General features: G+C 36.4%; 1 protein-coding gene and 1 non-coding gene across 2 annotated transcripts in view; both read right to left on the minus strand.

The window, feature by feature from the left end:
- Positions 1–1692: 1692 nt before the first annotated feature.
- LOC115293032 lies at positions 1693–1795 on the minus strand. The gene has a single exon (XR_003909305.1). It is a non-coding gene; the product is annotated as a U6 spliceosomal RNA (small nuclear RNA).
- A 2269-nt stretch (positions 1796–4064) lies between these two features.
- LOC115291108 (roundabout homolog 1-like) overlaps positions 4065–25549 on the minus strand; it is a 96236-nt gene continuing 74751 nt past the window's right edge. The window contains exon 3 of the mRNA XM_029938688.1: positions 4065–4270. Coding sequence (XP_029794548.1) covers positions 4065–4270 — 206 coding nt within the window. The remainder of the gene's footprint in view (positions 4271–25549) is intronic.

A 25549-nucleotide genomic window follows, 5' to 3' on the forward strand; every position in this document is an offset into this window, starting at 1 on the left:
TTTTTAAATGTGTTGTTCCTTATTTATTCACTCTTAAGTTTCATTTTGTCTAAATCATTGGCTATACAATAGGCCACTAGGCTTGACACTTTCCAAGATAGTTTCATATTATATTTTTAAAATCTCTTCAAAAATCACAAAGAATAAAACTACTTGCTTTGAACAAAAATTGAAAAAAAAATTATGCAAAGTGAGAAATTTACCAAATATTTGATAGAACAGTCACAATACAAGAAGATGTAGGCAAATTTAAAGGTAAAAGTTACACTCGTTTTTTCAAATAATATTTCACTCAGTGCATGCAGTAAGTTTTGTTGAGAAGTTTAATGTTAGAAGGAGTTTAAGAGCCAGACGGAAAAGCTGTGTATATTTAATATACATATTTATCCCCTGTCCATTCGATGTACTGTTTAGATTCCAACAGCCCTCATCCTATATAACTGTTTCTCTGACACTACTACAAATCTCAATGGATGACCAGAAGAATCAATAATATGAATCAATGTTTTTATTAGATGTAACTTGCTAGGTTGTATAATACTAACCTTGGAAACAGATGCTATGGCTTAAGATACGCATTAAATTTTACCTATATAAACTTAACTAAGACCTTAGGTAATAAGGGAAAAAGTGCATTTTAAGATAATTTTTATGAAAAATGACAAATTAATCATTTGTTTTACATGGAAGTTCTTTCTCTTAAAGAATCAGGACAGAAAACCTGCAAATAAGCCTATTCCCTCTTTTCATTATTTTTATTGGATGTTTGGTTGAAACAAGACAAACAAAACAGTGACAAACTGAAAGGACAGAGGGGTATGGAAAACAGGAGGCCCACCATCGCACATGCTATGATCAAAAAAAATGAAAGACTATGATCTCTTCTAACAAGCTCAAAATTAGCCTTTATACCTCAGGCCCCTGCAAGCATAATGCCCCAATGTATAGAACTGAGTGACTTAACTCCAGATTTTCTCAAAATTATAAAGGTACCAAATAATAAGAAACACCTAGAACTTTCTAAAGGATCGTCACAATTCTTAAAAATATTTCATATTTTGGGGAGATAAAATGATAAAAATGGCATTGGTGTTTCTGGTTGGATTTTAACCCATTTCTATCAAAGATTCCTATCTTCAATTTCTAGTTAAAATTAATTTCATAATCCTCCATGGTTGTTTCTAAACAAAATCACAATGAAAAATGCAGATCAGATTAGCACTGGTTTTTATCTGGTGAAACACATTTCCAATATTTCTACATACTGACTGATTATCCTTCCCTCCCATATCTTTATATACTTTATTTATGACAGGTTTTTTAAAAATACTTTTCTATAGTATAACTCTTATTGAGATATGAGACTTAATTTCTAAAGTAAAATTTAGATTCTATCCAAAATATGCTTTTAAATATTTGTCTATGGGAAAAATCTTAATTTATAAAAAAAAAAGAAGAAGAAGAAAGAAAATCAAATGGGAATACATTCAGATCACTTTTTCCAAAGTGTTCTTCTCTAAATGAAAAACTTTGAAATTGATCTATAAGTAATATTGTTTATCTAATCTTTCTGCCTCCCTCCTCACCCTCCCCCCCACTTTTTTTTGAGGAAGTGGAATTGGGGACAGGTCCTGGATGAGGTAAACCCCTTCACTTACGGAGCCTCAGTTTCCCCACCCACGGATATCAGAATAAAACAGGGAATGCTTCACAATTTGTGTACCATCCTTACACAGAGGCCATGCTAATCTCTGTGTTGTTCCAATGTTAATATATGTGCTACCAAAGACAGCACTATTTAATCTCCTTAAGTATCTGTCTTATTTAACAGTGTGACTACGAATGGAGCATGGAACTGTAATAACAGGGGCTACAATTTCCAAGCTAGTTAAACAGTACAGTTTCCAGGAGTTACTGTCCAGCTTATTCAGACTCTGAATAGACATTACTTGTTGGGTCCAGGTATTTTCTTTTTGAAAAACAAAAAAGAAGAAGAAAAGAGACAGATGTACAAACAAAAGTTTATTTATATCTGTCTTTTCTGAACTAGTCAGAACAAGAAATCCTCCACTGAGAACTTTACTATATACCTCAAGTAGAATGACTTAAGCATTAAGAGACCAGTTAAAAAATCTAAAACTGAAAATGTTCACCTTGAGTTCTGAGGCTGCATCATTAAATTTCACATATTAATCAATACAGCCAGAATTTCTCTTATACATGGCTGTAAAAGTAAAGCTAAAATATTCTGTATCGATAAGGATATTACCTCTTAGAAAAATAATAAGTATTTCTAAAGTAAGCAAAGATTAAGCTAAATTACACAAATTTAGACTACTTATTTTGCCTTGTTTCATATTAATATAAATGTAGTTTATTGAGGGTGGTCAATTAAGGTGTTTTACATCTAGAAATATGATTAACTTTATAAAATCTGAATTTCCATCATCATTCTTCAGCCACAACAAAGAGAAAAGAAAGCAAACTCCAGTCTGAAGAAGTCCTTAGTCATCCTGAGCCTTTAAACAGGCCTTTGGCATAAACTCAGATCATATCCCAGTAAGCTAATTTCTCTGGGGACATATCATTCACTCAGCTTTGAAGGATTCCTCTCAGACAGATTCGTCTGGCCTATTAACAATTCTAATTCAAAGAATCCAAAGAAGAAAGCAGGCAAAAAGGAAATAACCATTTTTTTCCTCAACCCCAACTCTCAGCTTCCATTCAAAAAATATCTTCCTTCTTTTTATTCTTTCCGATGTGAATTCTTATTCATGTTGTTGAAGATCAGAGCTACGACACGACAGAGCCTAAATTGTTCTGTGATTGTTATATTTCTTTAGATACACACCACAGGTCTAAGCCACCAGCCCATGGGCTTTCCACACACATTAACTGACAGAATACTTGACAGTAAGTTAAAAATTAAGAACTCATGTTGTGGGCACCAAAGTCTGTTGGTATCATATTTTGAAACAACTGTAAAACAGAATACACATATGTAGTAAACCGTTTATGGAAAAATTGTAAAATAATTCCAATATATTCCTTCTTCTATGATATAAGAATAATTATATGTTGATGACATTTACATCTATAAATGGAAAAAAATCCGTGAAAACCCCATTTTTCAAAGAGAAATAGGTAAATATTTTGGAATGCCTATGGTCCATAAGAGAGGCAGAGTACTAAAAGTGATGAGAGAAATGTGTGAAAACCAATGATGGAAGAAGGGCTTGGAAAAGTTATTAACTAGAAACAGTTCTAGCATGAAAGATACAGTAACTTGCTGGTTATTAAACATGGTTTATTTGGGGAACCGTAAATAGCTATAAATTTTACAGAACATTTGATGCTTCTTAACACTCAGAGATAAACCATCATCCCTTATTTGGCAATTTTGGGGTTTTGTTTCATGTAAATGTGCAGCAATCTTTCTTAACTCACTGTCCACTTACTCTTCAGGATATAAAAAAACCACCAGGTAGTCTGTGGTAGTACAGCCAAAAGAAATAAAGCATCAGCTCAATTAGATCCTGGCTTTCCTTCTTGAACTTTATAAGTTCAGACTGTAGATTGTTCGTTTGTCTTCTCAACTGCCTCGTAGGAGCCAAAAAATAGACCTATGAAGTTGAGGACAACATATCTATCTATACAACCTTCTTACTTTGCAGAAAAGAATTCTTATGGGTTCTGACCCTCCCACCATAAAACATTCAGATATGAAAACAGAAAGTACCTGGCAATTGTCCTAATTTGGGTATATATCTGATTCTCCACCACGATGTTTCTGCAACCAATTTACTGATCATTTTTTACGGTTCTTTGTAGAGCGGAGGAACATTAACACATTAACAAGATCTTTCATATATATATATATATTATATTACATATTATAATTATAAATACTTTACCAATTTTAGTGAAAAGATCAATGATATACTGACAAGACTTTAGCTCTGCAATGATCAAATCAAATTAGGACTACTCCCTCTAATATGAAGTTTGTCATTCAAGACTATCAATTTGTGTTTGAGTTTCTCAATGATTATTATATCTGAGCCTCAGGAGATCACGGTCACTTGAGCTTCAAGCAGTCCCAGGTGAGTCCTCAGAAGTGACACTGTTGGGGATCCTCTGAGAAGGGGACCCTGCACATTTACTCGTTCTGCCGGTCCAAGGCCAGACTGAAATACTGGGACTTTCCCATCCCGGAAGCTTATTAGCCAGAGATGAGTAACTCCCATTTTGTAAGGTGAAGAATTATACGCTGAATTCGATAACATAAAACAACAGGATTAAGTATAAATTAAGTAGAATCAAAGCAAATGACCGTAACAGAAAACTGAAGACTCACAAGAATAGTCTCATCGATACAAGAGAAACGGAAGGAGCATGTGTTCACAATGTAAGCCAAATGAAGCTTTCCTGCTTCCCAGCTGTTTACTTAGTGGATTGTCTCGTCAATATCCAGGCTTTAAAAGATTACCTGTGCCGTGCCAGAACATCCACGTATTGATCTCTCCTGGACATCCCGTCATGTTCTTTAAAGGGGTAACATTAGGACTGGTTTCTTGACTCAAAGTCACTTTATATTTTAGTTTCTACACCCGAAAGTATTATTACACTGTCTGTTAACTAACTGGAATTTAAATAAAAGCTTGGAAAATTTAGATTCCAGTTAGTCAGCAGACAGTGTAATGTTAGTTTCAGGTGTAGAATTCATTGATTCATCACATACAACACCCAGTGCTCATCACAAGTTCCCTTCTTAATGGCTGTCACTCATTTAGTCCATCCCTCACCCCCCTCCAGCAACCCTCAGTTTGTTCTCTGTATTTAAGAGTATGGACAGATTGCCTCACGCTCTGTTTTTATATTACTTTTTCTTCCCCTATGTTCGTCTGTTTTGTTTCTTCAATTCCACAAAAGTGAAATCATATGTCATTTATCTTTCTCTAACTGACAAAATCACTCAATATATCATAACAAATTGAGGAAGATTTAGGTTGAATTTCGTAGGCCTTATTAAAAATATAAGACAAAAAGTAAGAACACTGATCAACTATCAATTTGCCTCCTCCTTTTAGCCCATCTCAAGTTTTATGTAGGAAGCATATTTTTAAGTATACTAATCTAATACTAGCTTGGTTTGTCAATAATGTAAAAATACCAAAGCCATAGCTTAATCCTAAATGCAAAATGTAGAGATATTGAATCTCTGACTGTGGCAGAATAAAAATGTATGATTTTCTTGTGTGAAAAGGATTTGCATGTACGACATTAACATTTTACTGGTTCTTGTGTATAACTACAGATTAGGAAAACAAATAGAAAAATGTAAACTGAAAATTGTATACTTTAGAACTTACTGACACATTAACAGTTATTTTACCAAAGGAAGTAAATGTATATTGTGCTTTGGTCTTATTTTGTGGGAAGGTAATTGTCTCAAATATAAAATGAATTGGTCTTAAGTTTCACATTAACGATTAAGAATCTTTCATGATTGAGAATTTTCATTCAGTGTGAGAAGAAATACAGCATAAGGATCATGAGCATGGGCAAAGTTATTTAAACTACCTGGGCCTTGATTTCACCTAAAAAGTAAGGGTAATAACAATGCCTACTTCCCTGAGTTTTTGTGAGGATTAAGTCAATGAATAAATGTAAAACAGTGTTTGGCACAGAGCACACACTCAGAAGTACTGGTTATTATTACTGTTAACATGGCCTTCAAACTCAACCTCTTCTTCAAATTAAAAAAAAAAAAAACACCTTAGATTATATTCTATAATAAGATTTTACTAAGAGCCAATTTATCCCACTACGTTAAATATAAAACAGAAATAAGTTATGTTAGCCTGAATATAAAAATTCAATATTCTTCTTCCTTTGGGTCTGTTCAGAATTTCAGTGGCGATATTCCACACACATAAACACAATTTCCATTGCTAAGTACTCTCTCTATGGTGCTTAAAAAGCTTCCAAACGGCCAGGAATGTACTTAAGCTGTTTGATTAGCCCCTCATGTCAGATAAATGAACAGTTTTTGTAAACACAAAGTGAAATACAGGTCATTTTGAAAGGAGAGATTCTCTGTAGTACAATAAATGTCCGAAATGGAATGTCTCTGAAATAATATGATTTTGTTCTCAAAACAAGTCCACCTTCTAAAAAGTCAGAATTTGGGGGACATTAGTATAATAAGAAAATGGTTATGAGTGGCAGGATACAAATGGGCGTGTTTGCATGCAACATTTGTAACAGTTCACTTGCACAAAATACACACTTAAACGGAGCAAAAGCTGGCACAGTTAAATTTGCAAACAACTATCAGATAAAGGGAAGATACAGTGCATACTTAAAAAGTAGAAACGATCTCTAGCCAACTAAAGAATTAAAAATACATAAATGACAAACTAGGTTTCCACATGATTAAAAGCATGTAAGGCTGTGACTGGGCTGCCTGGGGGGCTCAGTCAGTTAAGTGGGCAACTTTGGCTCAGGTCATAATCTCGCGGTTCACGAGTTCAAGCTCCACACTGGGCTCTGTGCTGACAGCTCAGAGCCTGGAGCCTGCTTTGGATCCTGTGTCTCCCTCTCTCTCTACCCGTTCCCCACTCATGCTCTGTCTCTGTCTCTCTCCCTCAAAAATAAATAAACATTTAAAAAAAAAACAATGAAGAATTATATAAAGAAATATATATGTGTGTTTTATATATATATATATATATAAAGTGTTATATATATATATATAATATATATAATGTCTATTTATTTTGAGGGGGAGGAGGGGCAGAGAGAGCAGGAGAGAGAATCCTAAACAGGCTCTGCACCACTAGCTGTGAGCCCTACATGGGCTCCAGGAACCAGGAGACCACAACCTAAGCCGAAGTCGAACACTTAACCAACAGAGCCACCCTAAGACGTTAGTTAAGTAATCTCTATATGGGACATGGAACGCAAGCTCACAACCCTGAGATCAGGAGCCACACTTTCCTCCAACTGAGCCAACCCAAGGACTGCTCCTTCCGAAAGCAGCTTATCATCCCTGCCAAATATGATCATTGCCAACATTTACTCACTAACTTCCCCTGGACATGCAAATCCACATTTCCTGGCTAAAAAAAATGAAAAACTTCAATTAAAAAATACACAAAATTTCATGAAAAACCATAATTTAATTTTTTTATGTTTTTATTTATTTTTGAGAGCAAAAGAGACAGAGCATGAGTAGGGAGGGACAGAGAGAGAGAAAGAGGGAGACACAGAATCTGAAGCTGTCTCCAGGCTCTGAGGTGTCAGCACAGAACCTGACACGGGATTTGAACTCACAAGATCATGATCTGAGCCGAAGTCAGATGCTTAATTGACTGAGCCACTCAGGCAACAGGAAAAAGCATAATTTTAAAGAAAGTTTCATAGACACGGTCATCGTATTAAATTAAAGCCTCCCTGCCCTTCCTCTTCCTCTCCTCTATTTATTTTTCTAGAATCAGGGCCTGACTTTCTTCTGGATACTAATATTATTCAGTTTTGCAAAAGCATAAGAAATATCAGAAGTTCTGAAGACATCACTGATTAGCTAGTAAAGATAACCCCTTCTTATCTGTGCAATGCCTGTCTCTGACTGGTCCAAATTACTTTTCAATAGTTAACCAATTATGCAATTATTATGTAAGACAGCAAATGGCATATTGCCTATTTAGAGATAAGAAAATGAAGTCACAGAGGCTAGGAGGTATTATCAGGTCTTTAGGAAAGTCCCAGAAAATTAATTCCAAGCATTAAACTTACATAGCATCCATTCACCAAACATTTCAGAGACTTGCCAGACACTGTTCTAGATCAGCAGTGATGAAGAGTGACAAGCTTCTGGTCCTCATGCGGCAGACACAGCAAGGAGAGAACTCAATGGTAAACAAATATATAGCATTAATCACATGATCCCAACCCTCTCCTGGTTTTTGTATGTTTGTTTCTTTGTTTAGGTTTTTTGTAAGTCATTTATTGCTAACATGGCAAAGGGCTGGATTAAGATCCACTTTTTCTGGAAGACGCACATAGCATGGTGGGTTACCATTGGACAGATTCCAGGTTCTTGAGCTGAATGGGAGAACAAACTTTGACAGACACGTGTAACTCTGCTCTGCAGTAGCCCCTGCCTTTGTGCCAAATCAAAAGCCTTTTAAGGGTAGCAAAGATAATGGGAGTGGGAAGAGAGGAGTAAGATAGGACCCCTTGCTCCAGAAGAAATTAATCTTCTTCCAAGCTATCGCTTTCACTCATCGACTCAAGTTGCCTACGAAATATATTCCTCTAGGTCCTTGGCCTCTTCACCTACATGAGCCTCAGGAACTCAACAGCTTTCATTGAGAACTGATTGCCCAAGGTCCTCAGATGTGTGAATGACAGAAATAATAGCGTGAAGTAGAGACTTGACCTGTAGTCTGTGGATTTAGTGACTTATGTTTTCAAATATGTATTTTCATATTGATAAATATTTTCGTTTACAACAGCTACGTGTTATATATTTAATATTACAGGGATATGGCCTGAACTACACGGGGACAGGGAACTGGGGGAAGGAAGTGATTCTCACTGTAATCAATTCTGTTACTGAGCCAAAAAACAAATTTAGGGGCACCTGGGTGGCTCAGTCAGTAGAGCGTCCGGCTTCGGCTCAGGTCATGATCTCATGGTTCATGGGTTTGGGCCCCACGTTCGGCTCTGCGCTGCCAGTTAGCTCAGAGCCTGGAGCCTGCTTCGGATTCTGTGTCTCCCTCTCTCTCTCTGACCCTCTTCTGCTCATGCTGTCTCTCTCTGTCTCTCAAAAACAAATAAAAACTTTAAAAAAATTTTTATTTACATATTATAAAATATATTACTTTGTAAACTGAGGAAATGGTGCTTTTGAATAATAAAACAGTGAGTGATTATAAAGACATGTATACTCAAGTTTTATAATACGCACTCAGCATCTCAAAATGTGACAGTAATATCTTAACTTGAATCTGTAAAATAATTTTAAATTAAATATTAATCAAAGGTACAATTCTACCAAATCAATTTCATGCATTGCCATTTTAAAGGATGAAGGCAAACTAAAGGATAAATTATTTATAAGAAAAAATAACCCACAATAACACTGAACTAATTATCACAGTAACTATAGCATTTCAGGGCAAGAATAGAGGAAGAGAATTTCTTTGTTCATATTTTTCCTCACCAAAATTTCATGAATAAATCATATGCTTCAACCCTATATCTGAGAATCAAAAGAAGATTTGAATCTGACATTTTTAAGACATTAAAAAGAAGCTTTAACTGAATCCATAGCAGCATGTAAAAATATTTCCTGTGTGTATGTTTGTGAATTTGACTGTGTGTGTACTTTCTGACTTCAGTAAAAAATCTCTTTAAAACTGGAACCATGTCAGTACAGCCACTATGAAAAACAATATATATGGAGGTTCCTCAAAAAATTAAAAAAAGAAGTACTATAAGATCCAGCAATTCTACTTCACGGTATTTATGAAGGAATTGAAATTACTACCTCACAAAGATATCAGCACTTCCCTGGCCAAGACGTACAAACAACCTGTGAATGAACAAATAAAATAAATATGGAGTACGTTTGTATAAGGATATATGTGTGTGTGTGTGTGTATGGAATATTATTCAGCCATAAAGTAAAAGGAAATCCTGTCAGATACAACGACATGGACAGATCTTGAGGAAGTTATGTTAAGTGAAATAAATGAGACAGACAAAGACAAGCCAAACTCCTAGACACAGAGTACAGAGTAAGGGGTACTAGAGGTGGGGGTGGGATGAGGGTCGGGGTGCAAGGGGAGAAATAGATGAAGGTGGTCAAAAATGACAAACTTCCAGTTACAAGATAAATAAGTCCTAGAGACTACAGTTACCAATATTATATTGCATATCTGGAAGTTGCTAAGTGGGTAGATCTTAAAAGTTCTCATCACAAGAAAAAAATCATGATTATATGTGGTGAAAGATGGGAGCTAAACTTATTATGGTAATCATTTTGCAACATACACATGTATCAAATCATTATGTTGTATACCTGAAATCATATAATTTTATGTCAATTATATCTCAATAAAATTAATTAATTAAATTGTAGCCATTTCACTTAATTAATAACTTTCTGCCCCCCACCCCTTTGTAGCAATGTTATTGCTTAGAAAATAGTTATCAGCATAACTGAGTTAGTCAAAAGAAGGAGTTACCAATGTAAAAGACTATGTTCTTCTAGAGTCTAGGCTTTACATTTTACCATAAGAAAAAAAAAAGTTCTAAAATCTTAAAATATTTAGCATGGTTGTTTTATACTGACATGAAAAATATTTATATTTATAATTTTTAAGTTTATCTTTTTAAAAAATGTTTAATGTTTATTTTTGAGAGACAGAGAGACAGGAAGAGGAAGCACATAGAGAAAAGGAGACACAGAATCTGAAGCAGGAGCTAGGCTCTAAGCTGTCAGCACAGAGCCCGACATGGAGCTCGAACTCATGAACTGTGAGATTATTACCTGAGCCAAAGCTGGCCACTTAACTGACAGAGCCACCCAGGCACCCTTAAGTTTACTTACCTTGAGATAGAGAGAGAGAGAGAGAATGAGAGAGAGATAACAGGGGAGGGGCGGGGGGGGGAGAGAAAAGTGAGGAAGGAGAGAGAGAGAGAGGAGGGAGAGGGAGAGGGAAGTGGGGGCGGGGAGGGAGAGGGAGAGGGAGAGAGAGAATCCCAAGCAGGCTCTACAACATCAACACAGGGTCCAATGTGGGGATCAAACCCACAGAAAACAAGATGATAACCTGAGCCAAAACCAGGAGCTGACCACCTAACCAAATGAGCCACCCGACACCCCCCAAGTGTTTATATTTGTAAATATTCATATTAATCTTCAGAGCAAAGTTTTTATTCTGTTAATTTTTATATCTAACATTGTAAGAGAGAAGTCTTAATTCTAAAGTGTTTGGAAGGATTCTCAGTGGTTATGCCTCACAATTGATGTTCAAACAGTATATATTAGATTAGTAATGCAAATATTGATGTAAAATTTTATACATTTAAGTGTTTACATCTAAATCTAAATGTTAATGAATAGTTTGTTCCAATGTGGGGAGGTGATGCTTATTTCTATTGAAATAATAAGCATATTTCTTTTTCAAAACCTCTGCAAGTATCCCCTATTTAATTTAAATTCTAAAATTTAATTTCCTTCTATTTAAGGTATAATAAATTTCGTAGTCTGAGCCAATGATCAGAATATAGTATTAAATAAATAAATGTTATACTTGAAACTCTTTTCAGAAAAATTAGCTGAGATATAGTCATAGATTTAACTTGCCATTGGAGTTGATTCTTGGGTGAAAAAAGGTTCTAAGTAGAAGAAAAAGTGAGGCACAAAACACGCCATGCTGAAAAAGATAGATAATATATGTGATCTCTCATTTCTACTAGGGAAACAAAATGCCAAATTACACATCAGCACCTTCAAATATAAAGAGAACCTTTTTTTTTATTATTGTTGATTGGTGGGGATCATTATACAGAATTGTTTACTGACAGAGATTTAGTAATAACGTGCCCTTTGTGACATGTACTAGGTACAAGTTACACACAGTGTTTAGAATAAAGTGCAAGGGACGCCTGGGTGGCTCAATTGGTCAGGTGTCCCACTCTCGATTTCAGCTCAGGTAGCAGAAGAGGCGGCTAAGAGGAAAGCATGGCTTTTCTGAACTCTGAAACGGAAAGGACACAGGTCTAAGCCAATCTGACTCCAAGACAGGCTTCAAGTTTCCCCTCTGACCTTGGAGGCCAAAGTGTAGGTTTCTCAGAAGCATTAGACAATAAAAGGGCACAGATTGCTCAACCAGGGACCACCCTAGTAACACCCAATTGGAAGCGGCCAGCTAAAATGTTTAACATTCCTAAGGGCAGGCCTAGAGATAGAAGCTATAGATAATCACTTATTGCTTAAGGCTAGTTACACCCTACATGGGGGTCCTTAGCCCACCCTGTAATTGGTTATTTTCAAAAAAGCACTAAATATTGTGATTGAGTCCCGCCAAAAGTAACGAACGCTCTAAACAAAACGTATGGTTAAAGTTGCTGCCAATGCTGTTATATGATATTGATTGGATCACTGTACCTGTGTCTCAATTTCCTGTAACTCCCCCTTCCCAAACCCCATAAAAACCCTGCTCAGCCCTTGTTCGGGGCTCTCAGCACGGATCCACTGTGTTGGTGAAGTCTGTGAGCCTGAGCTTAAGCCCAGCTAGCTTAAGCCGTAATAACAAATGCCCTTTGCTTTTGCATTGGTGACTCAGTCTCCCTGGTGGTCTCTGGTTTTGGGGGGACCATATTGTGATCTGGGCATAACAAAACAATATTTTTTTTTTCCAGACCAAAGGGAAAAAGGTAGGAGAGTGTGGTTCTAGGCCACCAATGTCAGATCACACAGATCCTTGCAAATCACTTTAAAGAGTTTAGACTTTAGGGGATGGGAGAATCTCTGAGTGAACAATCAAGAGGGAGAGATCAGGTTGTTTGCAAACGAGTATTACAGTTACGTGGTTGAGAAAAAATGGTGACACAAATTAGAAGAATAGTGAGAGGAATGAAGATAAGTGGAAAAATCCTAAAGCTATTCAGGACAAATCATCAGCAAGACCTGAGAATCAACTGGGATGAAAAGACAGAAAGAAAGGAAGGAAGAATTAATCTCAGAGGTCTGTCTGGAGAGCCGAATGGGTAGTGGTATCCGTTTCACAGCTAGGAAAAAACAAAGGCAGGGCAGGATGGACAGGAAGACGGCAAGTCTCATGTTGGACATTTCAGCTGGAGGTACTACCAGGATCTCCAAATGGAGCTAAGTGTAGAGGTCCAGGCTAGAGACAAGAGGACAGGGAATGAATGGGGACAATAGTCCTAGCAGAATCCAAAGAGGTAGGAATGTTCTTCCTGGGTAAACCACAAAGCAAAAAGAAGAATCAATACTGCAGGAAGTTGAACATTTCAGCTCTAAGCCAAGACTAGGCTAGATAAATAAGAAGCAAATCAACTAGGTGGTGGACCTTGCTAGCTGCCTCATGAACACCCATTCTCTGTTCTTCCTTTTAACAAAATACCAAATTTTAGGGAAGAAATGGGCTGGTTAAAAATACTTCTCTTTCCTATAAAGAAAAACTACAGGTTCAAGAAGGAGTCATTTGCCCCCAGGACTGCAAACCAAGACTTAATTGGGGTTTCATTCTCTCCAGGAATGGAATTTTAAGCCAATAAATCTGAAAATTTCTGGTCAGCACCAATGAGGTCATCTGCCACAGGGGCCTTCTCCCTTCCCCAAAGGAAGATGAGGTAATGTGGTATGATAAGACCCCCAGCCCTTCCCCCCATGGAAGGTGATCATGCCTCAAACAATCCTTTCTTTTCTTTGGCTAATAACTACCGGCCCTCCCCTCCCCTCTTTCCTATAAAAACCTTCCCTTTGTTGATGCGTTCCTGGGAGCATCTTTCTACTTGCTACGGCGATGCTGCCTGATTTCTGAATCACTTAATAAAGTAAGATCATCCATTTCACTCCCTTGAATTTTGTTTTTGAACACCATATACCTTTGAACCGAAAGGTGGCCATGTGACATACTTGTAGTCAATGAAGTGTAATAGACTTCTACTGAGATTTCCAGAAATTTATTGTCTTGATTAAAAAAAAAAGTGGGGGTCGGGACAGCTGCTGATTTTTTACATTCTTCCTTCTAGTACCGCACGAAAAGGGGATACTGAAAGGTATAGCCATCAACTTGTAACCACAAGGAAGAAAGCCACATCCTAAGGCTGGCAGAGCAGAAAAACAGAAGGAAGCTGGATTCTTGATGGCTGCTTCTACCATCCTTCTGTGGTACAGCCTTCCACCAGAATCAAATTTAAACCTGTCGGTAAATCGCCTGACTTTGGTTACATGCGGTAGGATGTAATCCTGATCCAGCTGGGTGCCATGAAATTCTGGGAAAGTGAACATTTCACAAAGGAGGTCAATTGTGTCAAATGCTTGCAAGAGGTAAATTATATCCATTATAGAAAGCAAAGTTTAGAAAGCTGAGGTCAAGACTATTAACAGTAACAGGATATTAGTGAGAGAGAAGGGGAAGGCCACACACCCTGCTAAGCACCTCTTTGCAGAGTTTTGGTACAAAACCATATTTGAACTGCCTATGTTTGCAATATCGAGTACTCCCATTATAGCCTTCAACATACTGATGTAGGAGAAGGAAACATCCCTGGAAGAAAAAGAAAAAAAGAAATGGAACAGTAAATCTTTTTCTTACTCTTACACTCTTGAAACAAAGAAACCATGTAGAAAAATAACCACAAACCTGAATCTGAGATGCGCACTTTTGTAAGTGGAACATCCACCCACAAAATACCAAGTACTAGTTTTCATCCAAAATGAATTCTGAGAAAGCAAATTGTTTTCTGAAAAACACATTTTGGTATTCCATATAAATGTGGGAATTGTAGTAACTGAGATCTCCTACTCATGTTTCTTAGGATTCATTAATATTATAAAGCTTCAAAAGTCCCGTAAAAGAAGTTGGTTTAAAAGATTGTTTAAAAACTTATTTTACAAAGTATTTTTTAAAAGCTTACAGAAATGCCTTACTGAAAAAGTTTTGAGAAAGGCCACAATGAAATATTTGAATGCTGATCATGCCAAGGACGATAACTCCATAAACCCTCAAAAACATAGTTATGAAAGACATACATGCATTGATATATGAAGGCTATATATCATTTCACAAATATTTACATAGATTTTAAGTACATTTATACAGAAGATGATTGACTCTGGGATCAAAAAACTCATCTGACTGTTAGCTTATGTGGCATTAGTTTGTCAGCCTTAATTTACCTACAATGACGAGAAATATCCTTTGGAACCACAGAAGAGGAAGGAGTACACTTAGTGCTGTGCCTCACACAGTAAACAGCACATAGTAAAACAGCTACCGTTTATATAATGCTTTGTCAACCAGGCACAGTTCTAAGCACCTTGTATATATCAACTTATTTAATCCTCCTCAAACCCTCTAAGGAAAATACAAGTAATGTCTCCTTTTTTACAGGTGAGGAAACTGAAGCATAAAGAGGTGAAGTAAATTCACCAAGGTCATAAAAAAGCATTTATTGCATCTGCAGAGAACAAAATGAGAGACAGAATTAGTTGTAACTAATTCTATACAAATTATATGTGCAAATATACGTGTATACATATGTGCAAAATAGGTATGTATAAATTCTATTTGTAACTATAAAGAGTATCCACAATGGACTATGGATAAAAACGTTTGTACAGGGTTAGAGACCCCATGATATTCAAACAACACAAGAATAGAACATAAGAAATATATGGTTATTCACTTGGGGTTGTTGATTAAAATTTTAAGGGAGGCTTTAAGAATGATAACCAACAAAGCTCAGAAAGAACAGAGACTTGAGTGGTATTGGGAGAAGGAAAGAAGGAAGGATGGAAGGAAGAAGGAGAGAGGGAAGGAAACAGGGAGGGAGGAAGGCAGGAAGGGAGAAAGGAGGGAGGAAGGAGGGAAAAAGAAAAAAGGAAAGAGGGAAGGGAATGGAAGGGAACAGAAGGGAAGGGGGAAGGGAAGGGAAGTGGGAAGAGGGGAGGAAAAGAGAGAAAAGAAAAGAAAAGAAAAGAAAAGAAAAGAAAAGAGAAGAGAAGAGAAGAGAAGAGAAGAGAAAAAAGAGAAAAGAAAAGAGAAAAGAAAAGAAAAGAAAAAAGAAAAGAAACAAAAAGAAAAGAAAAGAAAAAAGAAAAGAAAAAGAAAGAAAAGAAAAGAAAAAGAAAGAAAAATGTAAAGGAATTGGCTTTATTGCCTCCCAGTGTTACAGAGCATGACCACAGAATTCAAGTTTTTAGTCTTTGGTGATTTAGGCAAAAGATGAGAGGAAAGGAATTAAAGGCACCTGTCAACATGCTCGCAATCCTCCAGCCACAAAAATATTTCTCCTCTCCTGTGGAATTCTTGGCTCATTGCTACTTTCTTTCCTGAGGTAGTCCCAAAGGAAAATACACTATAATCATATTTTCCAAGAATTCCCTTAAGCAAGATTCAACAAGGTTACAACCTGTGGTACACTCTCATTTGAGAACTAAGGGAAGTCACTTGGGTAAGCTCTGACAAGTGCGGAGTTATATGATCGAAATGCTCCCGGTGTCCTTCTACATCAAACGCAGACTCCTAATCCATTTTCTGGTGTCTGACAGAGATAGGAATCTGATAAAATGGTAACTTAATGTGACTCAATCTAGATAAAGTACAGGGTTATGTGGTAAAGAGATACAGGGTGATAGAGATTGAGAAAGAGTATATCTCCTTTGGGGGAAGGGATGTCCTTTCCCATTTTCTTTTTAACTATCTGGCTTTTCTTCCAAGTTTTATTCCATCCTTTACCGGAGAAGATTAAAAATATCCCCATTCAGGCATACTAAATAACTTGGTCATAAACTTTTATTTCTCTTGACAAGTGTAAAATGTCACAGGCGCCATTAAAACTTCAATTTAGACCTTAGGTTAAATATGACTTAAAATGTTACTAAAGCTACAATTTCTACTTTGGAAATACTAAGAGACTGAGATTAAAACTGTTTTATTATACTTAGAAACTTAAATTAAACACAAGATATAATTTATTAAAAATTAGGCTCCACTTCATAACTATCTTCAAACATATGAGCTGCCACATTTAAAAAAAATGGCTTTTCTGTTATCACTTAGCATATAAAATGAGAGACTTCTACAGAATAGGATTTGAGTAAATTAAAGTAATAACTTCGTGTTAACATATGCTGATGCATGTAAGGGGCACTGATGATGGAGGCTAGATAATCTTTGGCTCTGAACCTCTTTTAATACAACAAATGATCTTTGGGTAATTTAAACTAAAAGTCAGAGGAACAGAGTAAATGACTTCCAAATGACCCTCCCAGCACAGTTCTATTCTTATTAATAAATTTCAGTTTTTCCATAGTTTTCATTCTAAAAAATGTAAAGTATAATTTAAAAATATATACACACATAGCATTTCGCTTTTGGATTAAGTAAATACAGGCTTCCATGAATTTACTTAAACACACCTAAGATACAGTTCATGTATTACTTTTCTCAGTAAGCAATATTATGGACACAGATAAAGGTTTGAGTGTCCTATTCTCTACTTAATATATGTCTGTAAATATTCATACACGGCCATCATTTTTTTCCTTCTGAATCCAAGCAAATGTATTTCTCTGCTGTTCCAAGTTTAATCCTTACCATAACAACGCCTGCAGCCCAGCCCCCACCACAGACTCTCTTTCTACCTTCCTTCTGCTCACATCCTTCTCTCTTTCAGCTTGTTTGTCTTGTTCCCTATCCTCCTACTTCCTCTCCCCGCTCCCTCTCCCCTGTCTACCCCTGCTCTGTCTCCCAGAGTCTCTCCTCCTGTTGTTCTGGGGGTGTCCCCCTCAGTGTGCCTCCTGAGCTTTTCTTTCCCTGTGTTTCCCTCCCTCCACCTCTGCCCTGGACTTGCTATCTCTACCCGTCTCCTACACCCCTTTCTCGGCTCTCCTCTGCCCTCTCTCCTGGTTTAGAAACCCAGTGTAAATTACCAAAAGTCACGGTCTTCCTGCTTCACTTAAAAAAAAAACAAAAATCAACCACATTGGGTTTACATTCCAAAACGGGTTTTTTGGTTCTAGGGGATGAACAGGAGTCTATGAGCTCTAGCGCAATGTATAAGAGTGCTTCTCAAACTTCAATTTGCAGGACTCGTCTTGTAATACTGTTAAAGCACAGGGTCTGACTCAGTTGGTCTGCAGTGGGGCTCATCATTCATCATCTCTAACTTGCTTCCAGTAATGCCAGTGATGCTGATTCCTAACCACGTTTTGACTAGAAGCTTCCCAATCCTTCCCACACCTGAGTTTGCTTCTCCCACATAGCTAGACACATTACTATCTATCTGGGTTTTTTTCTTTTCTTTTTCTTCCTTCCTTTCTTTCTTACTTCCTTTCTTCCTTTCTCTTTCTTTTTTATTTTTTGAGTTTATTTATTTATTTTGTGAGAGACAGCGTGAAAGCAGGAGAGAGGCAGAGAGGAAGAGAGATTCCCAAGCAGGTTCAGAATGTGTCTGTGTGCAGAGCCCAAAGCGGAGTTCCAACTCACAAAACAGAACATGACCTGAGCCAAAATCAAGAGTCAGATGCTTAACCGACTGAGTCACCCAGGCACCCCAAGTTTCTTCTCTTTCTTATTCATATGTCTACTTACTGTAGTGTCCAGATTCCCATTTGGTTTTTACATGTTAATTTTAACTAAGCTTTTTAAAAAAATATATTTCACTAACCACAGACTGAAGCCTAAGGTTGTAAGAAGAAATTCAAAACATTGCTATGCTATAATTTCCCTTTGATTTCTCATCAAATTCACTTCATTAAATATACACAAATCTATTGAACTATGATTACAGCTTTACATACAGTATATTATACTACTGGCAAAGTACAAGAATACAAATAATTCTGCTTTACAGAATACTTATTTTGTGTATTTTTCTCCCTTTCCAGAAAGAAACTGAGAAAGTAAAGACAGGTCTTATTTTGCAATTGTAGATTTTCTCAAGGTCAATTCAGAAAAACCCTTCAAGTACTGCTAAATTTCCTGAATAATGTTACCCTCAGAAGAGCTAATTAAATATCCCAGAACCTTGAAAGAAAGACCTCCTCCCAGGGAAATAGTACCTGATGACTACATTCTAGATACTGCACTTTCCCGTGAGTGTTGGAGATCACGTGAACTGCTTGACTTTACAAAGAAATTGTGTGGAGAATAAGAATGAGTGAAAAGCATAGATTAGACTGTTCCTTGAAGTGGCATTATGACACTCTATCATGTTCATCACCCATGGACTAAAACGTTTCTGAGTTACACGTTAGATCACTTCACTTGCAATGTGCCAAGAATGGTGCTAGGCACTTGGGTCACCCACCTCCAAAGGAGGTGACACTTGAGATAACTGTAAGGTAGTGACCAGTGAAACAGGAAGGTAAGCATATTTCAGGCTGAGAAAATACAACTTTGGGGATCATCATAGGCTGCAGCATACCAAACTACCATTAGCCATTCAAAGACAACAACATAATCCAAACTCTCAATCCCATCTGCATGGTCATAGACTTGACCTTGACTTTGACATCTCCAATAATCCTATCTCATGCAAAAGTTCAGCTTCTCCTATCTCACCCTTTAGAATTAAGCCAAGTCTTCAAACTTCAAATCTAATCCTTGCTTTTCTCTGCATCTCCATGACGACCACATGCTTCACTGACATAGTCTTCTGCTTGGAATACTGCAAGAGCTTCCTAATTGGTCTCCCCCCAATCATTCTGCAACTCATTCTCAATGCATATCCCATTCAAGTATCACATGAGTGACATTTTTAAGTGTGAATTAGACCACGTCACCTCCACCAAAGCCCAAAAACCTTCCATGCTTCTCATTGCACTGAACATAAGATTCAACACTATTAATATGGCTACAGGACCCTATACGATCTAGACCCCACCTATCTCCTAGCTGTCTCCCTTACTTATAGGCGATACCAACCATCTTTCATTTTTCTCAACTATGACCAAATCTACCCTTTCTCATGGCCTTTTACATGCACTGTTCTTTCTATCTGAAATGCTTTTCTTTTGCTCTGTGTCTTGGTAACATCTACTTGTATTTCATTTCTCAGCTTGACCCCAGTTCTTCCCAGCACTTATCACAAGTTTTAACAATAAAATTCTTTGTATGCTCATTGCTTTTTTTTCTGTCTTCCTCTGCTTCCCCATTATACTGTAATCTCCATTTCTTTCTCTTGTTCACCACTGAGAAGCTAGAACTAAAGAGAATATGTTGGAAAAAAAGAAAAACATTTTGGGGGATGCCTGGGTGACTCAGCGGGTTAAGCGTCCAATTCTCAATTTCCATTCAGGTTATGATCTCATCGTTTGTGTGTTCGAGCCCTGCATCAGGCTCCAGACTGACAGTGCAGAGCCTGCTTGGGATTCTCTCTCTTTTTCTGTCTCTGCCCCTCCCCAACTCCCACATTCCCTCACATAAGTGCTCTCTCTCAAAATGAATAAATAAACTTAAAAAAAAAAACACCATTTTTTTTGATAAACTATATTTTGGTATTCTTCACATATTTATTTAATTTCTGACTGTTAAAAAATTATTAATGCCATTTTGCATAACAAAGAACCAGAAAACTTTTACGCTCCCCAAAACATACAATAGTAACCTGACAAAAAAATTTAAATTGATAATTAATGACAGCTTAAGATAATTTATATTGTATTAATTAAAACTTAGCATACTAAAAAGCTTTACTTATGTTTTAACGAATTTGCCACTAGTTTTAAAATACATATAAATTATTCTCAAGTTGGTCTGGGTATGTGGGAAAGATTTCTAGCATTTAAGTCTTAAGGAAATTAGGATGATTAAAAGGAAGAATGATATGATGATAAGATTGGAGATGTACCCAGATCCACCTTGTTATTTCAATATTTTTTACAGACAGTACTGTTGATAGGAGACACTGCCAAGAAATTCCTATAAATAACTAAATACTGAATTGATTTTCTGGAAGCCTCAAGGGGCTTTTCTATCTAAGCATCAACTAGTGTTGAAAAAATCACCTTAGTACTCTTCAGCACATAAGAACGCCATCTACTTTTTGAGAAAAATAAAAGAAGTGGCTCATAGGCCTGGTAATGTATATGTAACCTCTAACCCCACGATTACTGTCTTGAGTCTTATCTAGGATGGTGTATCTAGTCATATTCAGCAGAAGGAAGCTCTTTTGTCATATCCAACCTAGAACCACTTAGTCTTTATCACACAGATTTGTGTTCCAACATATCCAATGCCTTTTTTGGCTACCTAAGAAAAGACTGAATAGGGGCACCTGGGTGGCTCAGTCAGTTAAGCATCCGACTTCGGCTCATGTCATGGTCTCACGGTTCATGGGTTCAAGCTCTGCATCAGGCTTTGTGCTGACCACTAGCTCAGAGCCTGGAGCCTATCTGCAGATCCTATGACTCCTTCTCTCTCTGACTCTCCCCTGCTCACACTGTTTCTCTCTCTGTCTCTCCCAAAAATAAATTTAAAAAACATTAAAAAAAATAAAAAAAGAAGAAAAGACTGAATATTAAATAAATAGTGAATAGTTTCCCCCAGAGAACATATAGGGACCTTAGAATATCTAAAAGGATACCTACCCAACTTTCAACAGTAGTTAACTCTCAGTAATCATATTACAAGAACATGTATGTATTTTAAAAGTGTTCTATAATCAAAAATAAAATGCAATTTTCCAAAGGTGATGTTAAAATTTTCTCTGTAAGCTTATTAATCACATTCCTTAATCTGTAGTTGGGAATAAAGAAAAAGAAATATATAATGTGCCTCTGCTCTTAAAATCTTTCTAAAATTTGCTAAATATTAGTATATAACAATTATATGAGATGAAGGAAAACTATAAAAAGTTTGTCTAAGAAGTCAGCTGACCACATACTTTGAGCCTATAATGTAACTGTTTAACTAGCCATGGGTTTAGGATAGAAAACAACCTGTTGGTTATTTACGAATAAACAGTACATTCTCTGACACAGCCAATTTCCCTTACATTCACACTCACATGGTCAGCAAACTTTGCCCTCTTCCACTCAATACCCATTGAAACTCAAACCTTCTTTTTATACCCAGCATCACTGTCATTTCTCACATGAACTATGGAATACGGGTGTCTGCCTTCATACTTCATATAGCATACTCTTTGAAAAGATTAACCCCCGCCCCCCAAAAGACAGAGAATTTTATATTCTTTCAAAAGACAATGACAACTATCTTCTCTCTTAGTAGTAACTAAAGGATGCTGGTCTGACTCTTCCCAACAAATACAGAATTCACATTACATTCACTTGTAGATATAATGTGTCTATATTTGATTTACAACACCATTAAGTGTGATATTTGGAGGCAGCAAGAGGTCTGATGGCCCTGTTACTTACATCATGGAGATTACAGGATTGTTTTCACCCTGATTGTCTGATTTTTTTTCTTAGTTACTTCATATACTAAAATAACTATAAATCCCAGAACAAAAAAAATCTACAAATAATTATTAAAGGCAGTTATGAACTGAATGTTTTGTCTCTCCCTTTCTCTTAAATTCATAGGTTTCTATCTTAATCCCCCATGGGATGGTATCTGGAGATGGGTCTTCTGGCTGTAATTTCTGTGTGATGGTTCATGGGGGTGAAGCCCTCAGCAGGGGACTGGTGTCCTTACACAGGTAAAGAGACCAGAGCTCTCTCTCTACCACAGGAAGAAACCAAGAAAAGAACTCTCACCAGAACCTGACCGTGCTGGAACTGGATCTCTACTCCCAGCCCCTGAGCTGTGAGAAACAAATGTTTGTTGTTTAAGCCACCCATGGTGATCTTGTCACAGCAGCACAGGCTTACTAAGACAGGTAACAACAAAAGAATCCATTCTGAACAATAGTAAAAACTCAGGCCTTTAAGTAAACATCACAATGTCATAGAACTTAGCAATACTGCCTCTTTATGTACATGGACAAATATATAGATTTAATTAGAAAAAATATGAATGTTATCCCAACTGTAAAAGTTATAAATGTGAAATTTTTCATTTGTCTCTGAAACAAAAATGATTTTAATCAACACTATTGCATGTCCTGATTCAGCACTGAGGATTCAAAGGTAAAGGTAAATTTCTTATTCCATAAATTTCATTAAAGGTGGAATGTACTATATTCAACACATTTCATACTTAACCAGAATTTATTTTAAGAAATTTTAATTACTAAAGCATTGTCCTTATATTTTAGTATATTAACACACATTTTTATTTTACTTTATTTTGAGAGAGAATGTGAGCAGGGAAGAGGAAAAGGGGGAGGGGGAGAGAGAGAGAGAGAGAGAGAGAGAGAGAGAGAATCCTAAGCAAGCTCCTTGCTAAGCACAGAGCCTGACATGGGGCTCAATTGCACGACCCTGGGATCAAGACCTGAGGCAAAACGGAGTCAGACAATCAACCAACTGAGCCACTCAGGTGCACCAACACACATATCATTAAATTTAAAATAAAGTTAAGTCCATTTTTTAAGTCAGAAGCATGCAGATCCCCATTATATAGAAAGAATCTTGGTAACTGACAATAATAGAGGTAAAGAGGAGAAAAGGTAAAGAAGATAGTAGCACCAACAATTACATTTAGGATTTATTATTTATGATTTCTAATTATGTGTCAGTCACTGTGCTACACTTCATATGCATAATTTCATTTAATCCTGAATCGATTTTGGAACAAATAATCAGTTCATTTTCGAATATAAGTGGACCAGAAAGTAAAAGATTACAAATTCATTAAACTAAACGACTCTCTAACATTCTTTCTTTGAATAATGAAAACAAAAATAAGATAAAAAAGGGTTTTAGAATGTGGCGAAACCACCTGAAAATGGCAAGTTAAAAAAAATAAATAAAACCAATTAAGTAAGGGAAACAAAGAATATTTTTACTTTGTTAAAGATTTTATTTATTGATTTTGAAAGAGAGAGTGCAGGGGGAGGAGAGTAAGAGAGGAGAGACTCCTGAGTAGGCCCTGCACTGTCAGCATGGAGCCCAATGTAGGGCTCGAACCCACGAAACCAAGATTATAACCTGAGCCAAAATCAAGAGTCGGAGGGTTAACTGACTGAGTCACCCAGGTGCCTTGATTGAAGATGCAATATATAGCAAATTCAAATTCAGAGATGAAAAGTCTATCATTGAACAATGTGTGTGTTTGTGTGTGTGTGTGTTCATATAAACTGTATAAGTAGTTCCAGTGTCTGACCATAATAGAGGTGAGATTATGTGTGTGTGCATATATACAATCAATCAATATTTTAAATTATATGGCATATTCTGCTTCCACCTGCTCATCTGAACCATTTCCCCTCTAGGAGTAATCCTTCCATCTTCCAAGGTCCAGAATTTGGGAATGCCTTCTATTGTACCTAGGTGAACACATGGTCAATTTACTTTATCATTTTAGCCAAAGGAGGAAAATTGAAGAAGTCAAAATCTAAATCACTTTAGGCAGTATCATTTAATAATAATAAAACAAAAGATCATGATATATTGAAAACTGTGGGAAAATATTACCTCAGAATATAAACTTTTAACTTAAAATAATTACTATTAAAATGTATCCCAGTGAATAAAATCTGGGAAGACTTAATCTTTGATTAATTGGACAAAATGATTTCTTTTTTCAAGAAAGATAGTTCCCTGGTTTTGCTGCAAAGACAGAGAGCAGATGTCTGCCTGGTCTGAAGGGAATTTCTTTTCCTCAAGAGAAAACAGCTTAAATAGGAAACAAATAGCCATATGCTGACTGTGCACTGCTTAGCAGATGACGTGGAGGCCATGCTCTACAATGGAAAGCATGAGGGTCAAGGTTCAAATTAATTTTCCTTAAAACTCAATGCAATTACCCACGATCAAATTACTTATGAAATACAAGTTGTGTCTAAGAATTGGGCTATCAATTTGGGCCAGGCATAAAATGGAGTTCTAAATGTAGTGAGTGATAATGGTGGGCATAGAAGACGAGACCCATAAAATATTTTCCTAAAAATTTAGTGGCCTCTTGACTACAGCTGATACAAGACAAACAAGAAAATTCTGCCTGCAAGCCCCTGTTAGAAAGCTTAGTTTGAAATTTAATTCAACGGAGTGAAGTTTTCAGAAATCTTACAAACAGCAAAAGCATCATTATCTCCTAAGTTGTCCAACTTAGTGTCCCCATCAAGATCTATCATTCTTGGTTTGCAAAGAAATATAAGAATTAAAAACTAAATTAAAAAAATACAACTGTGATGAAAAAAATCTTTTTCTTTATGGGGATGAACTTCCAAAAGTTCCAGGAAACCTTAGGTATAAGGACCATCATATATTTCTTACTAATCCAATGTTTAGACTTTATAATTGTGTGAGGCAACTTTTTAATTGCACTGAAACTGATTTTTCAAGGACAAGGAATATAGCTTTTACTTCATGGCAAGGATAGACACCAAAAGGCTGGGTCTAAGCAGATTAAAATTGGCATTTAAGTTAAGCAAATAAAATAAACAATCCTAAAAATAGTAAATTCAATCTTTGGGGGGGCATTATGTAAATGTCAATAAATATTAAAAACACAAAAGACACACTTGGTATCATTTCTACACAGAAATGAAGATTTTAAATGGCATTCAGTATCTTTTTTTCAAAGTTTGAGAGATTGACATTTGTTAGGAACCAAGAAATCCAGTTGTTGTTACAGCTGTAAAACTTGGTTGAAAGGCAAATGAGACACAGATAAATGTTTTTAAAAGCATCTCCAACAACCGT

This window comes from Suricata suricatta, chromosome 5 (genome assembly GCF_006229205.1).
Source record: "Suricata suricatta isolate VVHF042 chromosome 5, meerkat_22Aug2017_6uvM2_HiC, whole genome shotgun sequence".
NCBI lineage: Eukaryota > Metazoa > Chordata > Mammalia > Carnivora > Herpestidae > Suricata > Suricata suricatta.